This window comes from Xiphias gladius, chromosome 13 (genome assembly GCF_016859285.1).
Source record: "Xiphias gladius isolate SHS-SW01 ecotype Sanya breed wild chromosome 13, ASM1685928v1, whole genome shotgun sequence".
NCBI classification, from domain to species: Eukaryota; Metazoa; Chordata; class Actinopteri; order Istiophoriformes; family Xiphiidae; genus Xiphias; species Xiphias gladius.
Genome location: NC_053412.1, coordinates 13,206,425 through 13,221,280, shown reverse-complemented (window position 1 = coordinate 13,221,280; position 14,856 = coordinate 13,206,425). Strand labels below are relative to the sequence as shown.

Below are 14,856 nucleotides of genomic sequence, written 5' to 3'. Positions count from 1 at the left end.
TCTGCACAGCCTTGTGCTTGAATCAATAAGATTATCAAAGAAGATAGCTGAACGGTTAATTAAAGTTGGCTCAGAGTCAGTTATCATTTGATTCACTATAATTAGAGAGGCCACTGTTCTTTGTGTCCACAAATGTTGGCTGCTGTTGGGCTCTTCATTCAGTGTGTAAAAAGAGATTAAACCTTTTTCATAGGCCTAAATTAAGATAGAAAAACTCAGATGAAATCCTCTTGGCCTGTGCTACTCTATAAAAATTAGCACTCGATATGATTTAAATAATTGTGTGCCTGATTGAGTGTGTACATCTTTCGTTTGGCAAACACATTCTTTCAAAATGACATTACTCACTAAGTTCCTGTATCTTTTTCCATGTCTCCTGCTTGTTGTATTTCCAAATCTTTCTCTAAGACCCTGGACCCTATTATTTCCCATTCTAATTGGTAGGAAACTCTCCTTCAGAGAGCAATGCTAATTTGCAGCATGGCTTTACCTAACTTCCAATTTTATAATTAGGTTGTAAACATTCACTGCTTGTCCTAGTGGATGTATTTTATAGTCGAACAATCACGTCCAGCCAGGGTCTCTGTGGAGGCTAATGTGTGTAGTAAAGTCTCATTACTTGACATTTTGATTCCAGCACTTACACTTGCCTGGACATACCAGTAGGCTACCCCATCATTATACTTCAGACGTTTACCCAGATTCAGAAAAACTCTGTTTTTCAGGCTCCGTCACTCCGCAGCCCAATTGCAGCCAACCACTGCTTTCCATCATTGGCTGTTAATGGTTCAATCCAAATTTGGCATAATAACGCCTTGAGATTAATAAATATTTGCTTTGCGTCTTTTTACAAATCGACATAAATTTGATACAAAGATGACCTAATTCATTTGGAATCTTAAAAATCAGGCGTTTATGCCACACTTTTATTTTTCTGTCTTTGTTCTTTGTGTCTGTGAAAGAAAAGAGTGTACTTGTACCTGCTCTGTCTCTCCATGCTAGCCACTCTCAGGTGCTCCCACCGGGAGTTCAGGAGGTTCATCTGCTCCCTGACCTCTGAGTCCTCCTCCTCACTCAGGTTCCCCTCCCCCAGCAAGGCGGCACCAGCCCGGAGGACTCGCCCCACGCTGCCCTGATGGGTAGTCAGCTCAACCATGTACCCCTGGTGAGAGACAGACGTAAACCTTTCACAAATATTTTCAAAATGATTCCACTCATTTTGCCTAATTTACCCTCCAAATGAAGTGGAGTGCCTCGCATCATTACTCCCACTGAATGACCCTTTTCCATTCACTAGCTGCTCTCAAAAGATATTTCTACCTCTCACCTTGGTGCTTTATCTATTTCCTCTGAGAACTTAACTCTTATATGATCCTTTTAAGGTCTCACATGGCAAAACGGACAGGGTTAATTCAATTTTGAGAGGCTAAAAGTCGTTAATAAGCCAGTGTTCATTTAAGTGCACATCCATCGGAGTTTAATGAACACTTTCAGTTAGCTTTAAACAGCTGCTCAGCACTGTAGCAGCAACAATTTAATAATCCAAACATCAAGCCAAAATAGATTATAAAGCAATTAAAATGTTTACAATTATGGACCTTTTTTGACACATTTGTTCACCTTCCACCAATACAGAGCAGAGATTGTTTTTCAGTGATGGGCCCATTCTCACACATTACTGCAGACTTTTCAAGCCAGGCCTTCAGTGCAGTGGAGGAAGGCTCACTGCATGAAAGTCTGATTTTGAAATTATTAACATCTCATTATATAATGTCATATAATTAACATCTCGCTGTAGTATTATTCATGTGCTTCCCTGCTAGCGTGTTTTTGAATCAAACTAAGTTGAGGAAAAGAATATTAAATTAACAATATTCTGAAACTATAATGTAATATCGCCCCCCTGATATCACCACCACCTCACAACTCTGACTCTATTCTCATTTGTGTAGAACTGCTCCACTGACACTAAACACCAAAGATACATTCTTTTTTTTTGTTTCAATGAGATTTTAAGAGCTACTCCAGCAGTTTAGTAGCTCATCCAGAAGCACAGAAAACACAATACATCTTTTGTCACAGGCTAAGCAGTACCCCTCATGACGAGTAAACTGAACTTCACATATAAAGTCAGTGGCGTGGCCCTTTAATATGTAAAGTGACCATGTTAATGAAAAAGAAGTTGGCAAACATTCATTTGAAATGAAACAGTAAAGTATGAATTTTAAAAATTACTATACTTAATATGTACTATGGAATGTATAATTTGAGCTTGACCACATTTTGACCTTTTTTTTTTACTCAAAAAAAAAAAAAAAACTTTTACAGGCTATGTAAGAAAATAACAAGCTGGTCAAAACTAAGAAAATCTGGTGGTTGTATGTCAAAAAAGCAAATCATTTTTGTGTTCAGGATAGCATTGCAACTCTTGTTGTTGTAACAAGGTCAACAGAAAATTTTAATTTTGCTGTACAAGAGATGCTAAACTTTATCATGGAAACATAATGAAACTGAGTAGGTATTTTTACAACCATTTGTGAAGTCACACACCCACTAACATGTATGCTGAGTGCACCATTTCTGTGTCCATTTAGCTTAACAATATAAGCTGTTTTTGACTTTATTTTCTACTCAAAAATTTTAAGTTGCACAAACAAAGAAATAGAAGTTGTACTACCCCTGTAAATAAATTTGATGACCAAAGTTTCTTAGCACACCTATAATCTAACATTCACTGAGCTTAATTCAGGTTACTGACTTCATAAATTTTAGCAGTATGAGGTAAAAAATATAAACTTGTGGACTTAACATAAAAAAAATGTTCTGCTCACAAGGGAGGAGCGTTTGTCTCAAATGAACATTTTATGTCATGTTTTTTTATATTACATTGACAGTCTTGGACATTTGTGTAGAGTCTACCAACTAGAAGAAATAAGATGCTGTGAAATATGAAATTAAACTAATTTCGGATGGTTTAACTAATTGCAGTCACCTTGTTATTATCACAACTTCTTTGCTCCAGCTCTTACCTCATGTGTGTGGAACTGCTCCTTCACCTCCTCCACATGGTTGGAGATGGGAGGTTGGGCCTGGAGCCCATCTTCAGCCGACAGCAGCCATGTCAGCACCTTCAAATTCAGAGTTGACATAACATAACACACTGAGAGGATAAGGCTGACAATATTCTAGGTTTTTCTTATACTGTTGGTCCGTCTCTCGATAATTTCTGATTGAGCATGGCACCCACTACTAAAGTGTGGCTCACTGATGTGTTTTTAATAGTTTTCATACAACAACAGAGCCCTGTGGCACAGACTCGTTGACAATAAAAAAAAATACAGATACCACCAGACTAATTCTTTAACAGAAAAATCCTCAAAAATACATTAAATATAAGATATGACACATTTCTGTATCACCACCTTACCTCCTCCAGTGCAGCCTGGTAGCTCTCCAGGCTGGTGGAGCCTGGAGGTAGAGGACTGAGGCCCCGCTGCAGCTCTTCCTGGCCGGGACTCAGGAACTAGAGAGGGAAGGAATGGATGGGAGATAATGGGCGGAGATGGAGCGTGTTAGGGGAGAGTGATATGGGGAGAAACAGAGGCATGGGTGGAATCGGGGTTAGAAAACAGAGTTAAGAAATTGAAGGAAGGGAAGGAAGGAAAGAAGGAGATGAGCAAAAAAAAAAGGCAGCATGAAAGAAAGGGGGAAGACAGAGAAGATAGAGAGAAATGAGGAGAGGTCTGTTAGTGTTAGCCATTACCAGTGCTGACAAGCAGTTTTGGCCTTTGTCCAACCTTAACAACTTGTCCTCATTCTCTTTGGGTCTCTCTCTCTCTCTCTCTCTTTCTCTCTCTCCCTCTCTCCCTCTCTCCCTCCATATCTCTCTTTGTGTGCCCGCTGCTGATCTGGACACTAACAACTTCTCTCTTTTTATCTCCGCTCTGCGCTGCTCCTCTCACTCTATTCTCTCTGGTAATAAGGCCCTGAAAAGATACACAAGGCCCATCCACGGTGCTGATGACTGTCCAACCTCATTCAGTGCCACTCTCTTTTTATGCCAGTTTTGTAGTACAAATTTGTTCAGCTTTTCTGATGGGAGTGACTCAGAAATATGTAGTGGCGGAGTTTACAGCTTGTAATGAATTCAAATATAAAATAAATACCACATATTAAACAGTTTAAAACATGTTTATTTCTTATTGAAAAAAAAAATCTATCAAATTTGACCTTGACCTATGCACTTGGTTGTCTATATCCAAATACATGTATGTTTGACTGAGGCAAACTGAAGACAATGCACTGTAAAATGTCAACTCAGTTCCACCCATTTTTGAAAGAAAACCTAGTTGCAATGAGACAGGGGTTTGTGTGCTACGTTCTGCTCTACATCCTGCCATTCAAAGAGCAGTGGGAGTGCTTGAATAAGGCTTATCTTACAAATTATCTATTCTTATTGTGATGCTTTTTAGCTGCCAGCCAGGCTAAGTCGAGCACCCTGCTGGTACATTAAATATTTGACAGTCTCTGAATACATGCCACACGAGTCAGAGCAAATTATGGGCCGCATTTAGTCACGGAGCGCAGGGTGACAGCTTTGAAAAAGCGTCTGAACATTCTGAAATGTCATCTTTTGGAATAGAGAGCAAATATCAAAAAAAAAAAAAAAGTACAAGATGGGTAGCTATGGTTTTGTGTTTCAATGTGCTGTAGGTGCTGTCGTATTGTAATAGTTACAGATAAGAGAGACAAACTTGCGAGTCCTTTTGTGCTTGTAAGGCGATAATGTACTGAGCAACTTTTAGTTTTGATTAGCAATAGTGCAGAGCTACTTTGACTTAAAGGAATAGCTTGACAATTTGGAAAATACATCTCTTTGCTTTTTTGTTGAGAGTTAGTGGAAAAGATCGATACCACACTCATGTCTGTGCACTAAATATGAAGCTAGAGCCGACAGACGATTAGCTTAGCTTAAAGCATAAAGAATGGAAACAGGAAAATAGCTTACCTGGCTGTGTTCAAAAGTTCAAAAATAAGCCTAGCAGCATCTCTAAAGCTCATTAATGAACACATTTCATTTTTTTGTTAACTACATACACAGGCAAATGTGTAAAAATTACAGGATGGGTTTTTATGGGCAGTTACGTGCTAAAACTATTTCTTGATGACTAGCAGTGAAAACGGAAAAATATCCTATCAGATAACAAAAAGGGCAACGTTCAAAAGTATTGTTAGAAAAGACAATAAAGGTCATTTTCAATAACCACTTCCTACAGAAATGTATTCATTGGAACATTAAAAAAATTAAAATAAAAACAACACTGGGAAACCGAAACCCAGTGTGCTCTGTAAGATAACAATGTAATAAGAGCTTGGACAACTAGCAGTGGTCAGCTGGCATAAACATGCTAGAAGGTTAGCTTGCTAGCTGCGGTGCTAGCTACGGTATTGCTGCACTCACACAAAGTCGGAATAGGAAGAACAGGAAAACTTCCTGTTCCCTAAATCAGCCACTTTTGCTGTGTTAAGTATCTGGAACAGTTTGTTAACAACTGAAATCAGATGCAAACAAACAGTGTATAGCTCCTTTTAGATTAGTGGGACTGATGATACTAGTGTAATATTGGATTTTATTTAGATATATAGTAACTGCCTGTGATGAGGGATTTGTCATTATTTGCAACAGGTTTGTGACACTTCTGTAGTTCTTCTCATCAGACTCAGAAGTACAACTAGGAGACTGACGTGAACCGTTTTCTCCTGGCTGCTCGTAAATACAGCCTGAACGATATGATGTGAACCTGTCCTCAGTCACGTGTCCATTGATAGCAAAGTTCTTATGTCTTAGTGGTCCCCTGAGAGTCTGACAGAGAGAAACTGTTGGAGCACGCAACTCTCTTTAAACACCATTTCGGTTTATACACTTCTGTTTGAATAGGGATTAAGCAAATGTGTTCATTAGTGAGCTTTGAAGGTGCTGGTAGGTGCATTTTTGAACATTGGAGTGAATCACGTCAGCCATTCTCTCCTACTTCTAGACATTATAATAAGCTAAACTAATGGACTCCTGTTGTTGATTCACACGTAACAACATGAGAATGGTATCAATCTTCTCGCCTAACGCATCAGGAAAGAAAATAAACCTAGTAAGATGTTTGCCAAATGTTGATTCAAAATGTTGCTTACCTACATTGGCTAAAAAAAATTGCTAAGAGTATCACAAATGATTTAAAAAAAAAAAAAAAACAACCCCATGAGCATCAATAGTATCACTTCTGTCTCATGAATCGTTAAAAAGAATATCAATAGCAAAATACATTTCAAAACTTGAATTAAATTTGACATTGACAGGCACAATGCAAAAAATGTCCAACACAGCAAGTCCTTTATCTTCATATTCAGTCTTAGAATATTATTTTTCTTCAGCACAGTTCTGACAGTAATCCCATTCTTGTTGATGCATTTTCACATGTCACAGCATCAAATAATAAATGAGAAAATTCTTTGACTATAAAAACCTTTGCACAAGAAACAAAAGTAATTCACCCACCCTTTTTGAGGACTTATATTCTTTTGTAGGTAAGTTTTCAAGATCAATTGTAGACTTATGGTGGACATTTTTTGTCAATGACACAGACAAACGAGAGCAGACAAAAGAACAAGTGTGCAGCTGAAAAATGCACAGACAGATGGACGTTTGCCGTTGAGTGTTAGCGACACACGGACCTGATCAGTAAAACGCCTCCTCTTTTGCTCGGGCGACTTGACATAGGCAGCCTGGGTGTAGGCATAGCTTTTATAGCGAGGCTGAGGGGAGGGACTCCGCACTCGCCCCTGAGCCACACTCAATGTGATCTGAGAGAGAGACAGAGATATAGAATGTGACAGAGGAAGAGGGAGAAAGATTTGGCAGCAGGGATAGGAAAAAGGCCAGAAGAGAGACGAAGGAAGAAAAAGAGAGGCGAACGAATGCAAAACATAGACAGCAAAGGATCCAAAAGCCACACACAGGGAGAAAAAGAAAAAAATGGAGGGATACAGAGGTGAAAAAATGCAGGAGGCAAGAAAGAGACAGGGGTATACAAGAAAGCAGAAAAGAGGAGAAAAAAAAGAAACATAAATAATCTCACATAAGCTGTTTCCATCCAAATGTCAAGATAATTTTAGGTGAACTTTCAACATAGCATAAATACAAAATAAAATACAGATTTGGTGCAATTACTAGAATGTCAAAAAAACACATTTATGAGAAAAAGAGAAAGTCTCCAAAATCAATATTGGGCAAATACTTATTTACTTCCATTTCAGCAAATGTTGGAAATGTAGCAATATTTCCGGCTCTCTGAAGATGAAATCAGAGAAATACAGCAACAAACTAATGCTCTAGGCCTAATACACACTTTTCGAGGGTTGTGGTGGACTGATATCTTAGACACTTTTCTGAAAACCCAAATCACTATATGAATTATTTTATAATGAGAAGGAAGCATTTACTAAAAGTAATTTCTTTATTAAGTGTAAATATGCAGCGGTAGAAAACAGAAAAATGAATGTAGGCTCATTCACTGAAAATAAATTTGGAATAAAACTTGAAACAAGCTGATAGGCACTGAAATTAAGATAAAATATCCTGACTGTGTTCACTGAAAATAAAAAAAAGCAAAATAGGTGTTTACAAAAGGACTCAACTACAGATTAAAATGACTTGATAAGAAGATTTTTTTTAAGTAATTATTTAGAAGCAGACCATAAGTTTTTTCATAGGTAATTATCTTCAACTTTCAAGTAAATGTAGATAGTAAAAAGCTATATTTTTTTGTAAAAGGCAATATATTTTCCTCTGAAATGTAGAGGAGTACAAGTACAAAAGAGCATAAAATAGTAATATCCAAGTATCTAAAATTGTGCTTCAGTACAGTATTTGAGTAAATGTATTTAGTTACTTCTTATGTCTGCTGACTATGTTTCTGTAAATGTGAGACCTGACTGGAAATCTGAAAAGGAACTGTGATTTGCAAATTACTGCTTCAGAATTAGCAAAAAATCTTTGGATGGAAACCCAGATAATGCAGACATGAGAGAGAGAGAGAGAGAGACAGAGAGAGCAGATGTACACAGTATGTGGACAGAATGAAAAACAAGACAATCGCAGCACAGAGTCAAAGCGGATGCTGTTGTGAGCAGCTCATATTCAACCACCCTTTGTCCAGTTGCTACACATCCACCGCACCCATCCGGACACCAGCAGCTTTGCTGACAGACCACACTTCTGCCTGCTGATATTTGAAAAGTCACCAGCTTTAAACTTTGTTTTCTCTCCAGGGAAAAACAATCACCAGGCTCTATGGCATTTGCATCCCGCTTCAGGCTCATTCAGCCACATTTATCTCAAAGTGGCAGAAGGTCTATAAAACCGCAGTCCTCAGCAGTTTATCAGCCACTCTCATTAATTGGCTAGCAAACAACTTACTGATTTTTAGTTTCATTAGATCTCATTAAGTATTTACAATGACAACACTGAAAGAAATATATATGGTTACAAATCACAAATCAGTTGAACTTTATAATGGGATTCCAGACATTGTTCTTGTTTGTTTTACAGAAGTGCTGGTAAGAGTTGCGAGGAGCAGTTAAATTCGAAGAATCAACTCGAGAAATTGAATCGTTTAAGAGTTGTTATGACTGTAGGTCGACATTTTTCTGTCAAGATTTTTCACGGACGCAGCTGGCTAGCTAGTTAGCTATGAAGGAGCTCGGCAGGGACCTGCCTAAAAAGCTCTGACTAGCTGACTCTTTAAAAAAGTATGAACACCTGGTCTTAAAATTGCAAAGTATGTGAAGTTTTTTTTTTTTTTAATTAAAATTAAGTGTTCAACAATGCTGAAAATAATTAAATATTACTTATTAATTTAAAGGAATAGTTCAACATTTTGGAGAAATACGTCTATTTGCTTTCTTGCCAATAATGAAGTGAGAAGATTGACATGCTATACGCTAATTATGGCACTAGTGCCAGTGGTCGATTATCTTAGCTTAGCACAAAGACTTGGAGTAGGGGGAAAAAGGTAGCCTTGCTCAATCCAAAGTTAAACAACACACCTACCAGGACCTTTTAAAACTCACTAATTAACACATAGTTTTTTGTCTGTTTTAAGCCATACACAAAACTGAAATGTAAAAACAAGTTGTGGTTCAGCAAGGAATTATATGCTAGTACTCTCTCTTGCTGACCAATGAGCACTTGCATTGAATTCCTGAAGTCGTTGCTTCCCTGGTGACCTCAATATCACGACATGACTCCAGGAAGTCGCTGCAGCTGCCAAGAAATTTGTTATGCTAAAGCTAGGCTAATCGCCCCCTGGCTCTAGCTCTATAGTTAGCATACAGCGTATAGGGTATCAATCTTCTCACCTACCTCAAAGCGAGAAAATGAATAACTGTGTTTCCCAAAATGCTGAACTATTCCTTTAAATAACAAGGAATAGTTACAAAAAAAACATAAACGTAAGTACTATTTAAATCAGCAGTATGCAGCAGTACACTAGTGGTAAGGAAAAGTAGTCTGCTTTACATTTGACCTGGGGTCAGTTGGAGTGCACAGCTGCAGTTTCTGGCAGCTGTGAGAGAGCACAAGAAAACAAATATTCACCTGAAGTGTGGGTGTGCTGCACACTAAATCACTCTCACATTGCTATATGCAATAAATTATTTATATCTGAGTAATAATCTGCATTCTCTCCTAATGTTTTACATGCATGATGAAAAATTCAAAAGATCCCTAACTTTTGGATTTAAAATCAGTCCACTAATGAGTCATTAAGTGTGCAGGAAACATACAATTTTAGATGAGGCCTTTTGGATAAGGTTCACAAGTCGGTTGTGCAGCTATAGTATATGGTGTGGATGGGAATTTACAAGTGGAAGTATGTTTTCCCTTTGTGGTGTGTTCCTGCCTTTCAGTCCTGCTTCTTCATGTGCATTAACACATAACATGGTCTCACAAAGACAGCGGCACTTACATGAATACTTGGTGGATGACTCACCAACAACAGACACCCAGAAATATAGGCATTTTGTTATTCTGCTAAAGCATATATGATTTAAAAGTTACTTTTGTTTTTGTGAAATCATTAATATTAGCAGTATTCAAATTTACTGATTATATAAAAATATAAATCAGGGTAGAATTAGAAGAGATCGAATGGATTCAAAAAGAAAACCAGACTGGAGCAGAGGGGCAATTCTGCTGCTGGTAGCGGAGGCATGTCAGAGAACACCTATGGGGAATTCAGTGCTATGATGTTAAATGCAGACAACGAAGATGCATGGAAAGTGATTGATAACAAAATCAATACCAGCTTTACGTCTATGTTCCGAGTAATGAAAAAAAAAAGGCAAACCCTTGTAAATGTGAGTGAAGAGATAGTGGCAGCTACAAATAGGGAGCTAAAACCACCCCATTTAAAATTCTACATATTGCATGAATTATGCTTTATTCATCTTGTCTAATGGTGTATTGTAAAATCTTGAAACATGTTTCAGAAGGTGTGACCTCACCTCTGTCTCTGTGCAGCAGTCCTCTAGGACCCCAACAGGATTAGCCAAGTTAAGGGACCTCTGGAACTCTCTTAAGTATTTTTAAGTCAAAGGAAATTTGATGAATAACTTTTATTCCTAAATTTGTGACTTGGAGTCAAAGTGAAAGATTGTTACTTTTATCTTTCACTTCGGTCCAAAATTTTACTTTAGCAGTTTGATAAATATAGGTCAAAAGGTCTTCCACACCAAACTGGTAAAACAAGTGGTGGCCCGCCCATAAAAGGCACACAAAACTTAATTCAGAGTCAGCATGCTTGATATACTGTATTATTTTTAAATTTTTTAAATAAATATTTCTAAGCATTTTGCTATAATTTCAATTAAAGCTATACACTATGAAAAACTGTAGTCAGTTTTATGTTCTCTTTCCTAATGGGCGCCATCACACACTACTTTAACACTATCTTCCTTCTGATCCTGTGTCAATCTGATACAAGTAAATGGGTGTAAGAAGGCACAGAAAACCATACAAAACCTTAAACAATCAAGAGCTCACACAGGCTGTCCCTGTTTGTATTTTTATCAGTAAATGTAGTTTATCATTAGAGAAAGCCACTCTATTCCATCGTTTTAAGAAATAAAGTATAAAATGAGGTTTAATATTTTATATTCCCTCTTATCTTCTAATTCTACTTTTTTCCCTTCCACTTTTCTCTCTTTCGATCCCTCTATGTCTGCATCTGTCTGATTCCCAGAAGGAAAAATCCTGCAGTTTCTTTCCGCTCTCAGAGAGAGAGAGCTGATGAAGGGGAGGTTGAAGTGGCCATTAAACTGAGTGAGATAATAATATTACCAGCCATTACTCCAGGAAGCTCACTCCATCCTGCTTTGGCGAGCCAGCATGACACTGACCTCAGTTTAACTCAACTCAAAAGGTCAGAGCTGGTAGATCTCATTTGTGACTTTAATTCTGGTCAGTTTTTTTACAGAACTATTATTCAGAGGTTCTGTCTCAATGTAGAAGTCAATTTTCATTCCAACAGTTACAAATTTCAGGTGCCAACTGAAAGAATGACTTGTGTCTACTGCTCATCTTCACTAAAAGCAGCCACGTGCCAACATCTCCCAGCAGGTCTGGCAGGTCTTTGGGGATGCCTTGGAACAAGCATGAAGAAGTTAGCAAGGAAAACATCTGTTTGCCATGCTGCCTATGAGACACTTACCTGAGTATGTGACTACAAAATGGATAGAGAGTGGATGAATGAACAGATGGATGTTGATTAGATACAGTCCTGGTTGAAATTATTGGCAGCCCTGAATTTTAAGTTCAGAATTCAAAATATCTTTAGAAATAAATGGAAAAGAACAAATTTTGTATAATCAGAATATTTTAATAAAATGTCAAAAGTTACTGAATAACACAAAAAATCCTTTCATATAGCAAAAAAAACTTGACACAATTATTGCCACCCTTTTGATGAATTTAAATTAGTTCCTCTAACAAAATAAAAAACAAACAAAACTCACCTGTGCTTAATTTTCAGTGTTCACATGACCTGAATTAACCAGTGAATGATGGTTTTACTGCTTAAAAAGGGGCTGATGGTTTCCAGTTTCTTTTTCACCATGACAAAGACAAGAGAGCTGTCTCAGAGCAACAGAAGTGCTTTTATCAAAAAATATAAGAATTCCGAAGGCTACAAGGCAATCACCAAAGATCCTGAAATCCCTGTTTCAACAGTTTGTAATGTTATCAAGAAGTTTAAAAGTCATAAAACTGTTAGGACACTGCCAGGATGTGGTGCTAAGAAGAAACTCAATGAGAGAAGTCTGTGAAGGTTGATGTGGATTGTGAAAAAAAACACCACACAGGGAACCACTATTGAGAAAAACTAACAAAAAAGCAAGACTAATATTTGCAAACACAGTCTTTCTGGGATAATGTTCTATGCACAGAGGAAACCAAAGTAGAGCTCTTTGGGAAGTCAGTGCATCAGTTTGTTTATAGGCGACGAAATAAAACCCAAGGGAAAGACCACCCTACCTACAGTAAAACATGGTGGAGTTTCGATTGTGCTATTGGGCTGCTTTGCTGTCCCTGGTACTGGAGGCATTGAATATATCAAAGGAATGTTGAAATCCGAAGATTACCAAGACATTTTAGAGCAAAATGTGTTACCCAGTGTCAGAAAACTAGGTTTGAGGCGAAAGGTCTTTGGTATCAGCAGCACAAAAGAATGGTTGAAAAGGAAAAAAATGAAGTTTTAAACTGGCCAGCAATGAGTCCTGACCTACATCCCACTGAAAACCTTTGGAGAGAGCTGAAATCTGCCATTGCAAAAAGGACTCCTGCAAACGGAAGAGCCTGAAGAGTGGCACAAACTACCAGCAGACAGATGCAATAAGCTTCCAGATGGCTACAAGAAACTATTAGAGGCTGTTATTGTTGCCAAAGGTTCTGCAACCAAATATTAATGAAGGTTGCCAAAGGGTAACAATTCAATACACTCAGAATTTTGGCACACTCTTACTTTGGTCTTACCTAGCATTTCACCCACTTTAAGACCTTTCTATACTTCTGCTGTTACACTAACGTTTAGAATTTGCTATGATCTAGTTCTTGTCACCAGCCTCAGTGTTCAGCAAAAGTAACAGACTCACTTTCAAAACTTGTCAAAACACAATATCCAACAATAGGCCACATATTTGGTCAAAATTAAGTTAACACCTGAATCCTGACTTTTTTGACATGTGTTTTAAAATATATAAAAACAATCATACATATTTATAACTTCCAAGAAAACAGCATCTACAGTATGCAGTAACTACAAAACGTAGCTAAAAACCAACCCTGCACTCTGGCTTGGGCTTTAGAACTGGCCAGATGGCTAAAGAAAGAGAGCTAGAGTAGCTATTGATGGAGCCACAGCTACCCTTAGGTAAAGCTAAGTTTAGCTACAGTACTCTTTCCTTCCTGTTTCCTATCATTGAAAAATCAAAAATTTTGATGTTCCAACGTTTTAGTAATCCAGTGGGCTTGACCTACATAAATCAGGCAGTAGCTAAATCCAACCATGATGGAGAAAAATAAGCAACAGTAGCTAAACTAGTCCTGCTAAAAGATAACTAGCCCAGCTTAACACATAGCTTAGCTGTTACTAACCCTAGTTCAATTTGTTACTTGATGAAGCTAAGCCTCCTTTAAATCACATGTTGTAATTTATTCAAGTATAGATTAATTTGTTATATACTCTATCCATTAATTAGTTCTTGTAAATTTATCTGAATAAAAAGGCATACAATTAAAAAAAAAAATCTAACAGGTTAACCAGTCTCAAAACCTGTTGAATCTGATTCTGTAATTACTGCTCTTTGTCTATGGGTTGAAATGGATAAAATATATTTCTAAATAAAATATACTATATGTATAACTACAAAAATCAAGTCACTATTTTAAGACTTTTCCAGACAATATTTGGTCAATATTTTGCAAGAAGGCAGATTTACATTTTGAACCAATATGTGGCCAAACCAAGGTTTTCCCTGTCATTATAACATTTAGGCGCAGCAAGTAAGCTGAATGAAAAGAGAAAAAATGTGCTGAGGGTTCTCTAACGTTCTGGAGAAAAAGGGTACCATATTAGCCCAAATATAAGACATTATCTTCTTGTATTCGATGACATAACAATTATGCAGTCATTACATTAGATATTCTCTTTAAATGGAGAGAGTACAAGTGTAACTACAGGCCTTTACAGAGTGCTGTATTATGGGTAGTTTCTAGCCTTAATGTTGCCAGGCTAGCAAGTGTTTCCATGTCCATATTTCACGAGGCTGCAGCAATCTGCAGTTTCTGAAGGCTGGTGTTGCGCGTTTTGCTGCCACAGAGGAAATAAATTCATGACGAGTGAAAACAAGTTCATAGCGTCTCCCAGCGTCTTTACTGCAAAGTGGAGAGAAAATCTGTCAAACAGCCAAGAACTGTGGATATCACAAATGTTGAGCTCAAAAAGACAGTCCAGAAACGCTAACTGTCAGAGAAAATTATATTTCTTTTGGTTTTCTTTTGTGCTAATCTAAGCATTTACTGTGCAAAAAGAACAACCTGTCTAAATATAAGTACATAAGTATATTATAAATATGCTATGAAACTGTTCATTATCCAAAAATCATTAAAAAGCAGTATTAAAAACAGTATTACTCTTAATCCTTTTAACCATGCTTATTAGCCTGTATGGCTGCTGGTTAATACTTTAATTTTATTTTGCAGATCTACAGGGCAAGAGGGAGTTCCAAATCTCCCGCTGACGTTTCTTA

At 37.4% G+C, this 14,856-nt stretch overlaps 1 protein-coding gene across 1 annotated transcript in view; it reads right to left on the bottom strand.

Moving 5' to 3' along the window:
- The window catches only part of dmd (dystrophin), a 334,110-nt gene that overhangs the window by 179,454 nt on the left and 139,800 nt on the right, over positions 1-14,856 (bottom strand). The window contains exons 10-13 of the mRNA XM_040141867.1: positions 6,727-6,855; positions 3,428-3,523; positions 3,030-3,128; positions 981-1,162 (exon numbers count right to left, since the gene is read on the bottom strand). Of these exons, the coding sequence (XP_039997801.1) occupies positions 981-1,162; positions 3,030-3,128; positions 3,428-3,523; positions 6,727-6,855 (506 nt within the window). The remainder of the gene's footprint in view (positions 1-980; positions 1,163-3,029; positions 3,129-3,427; positions 3,524-6,726; positions 6,856-14,856) is intronic.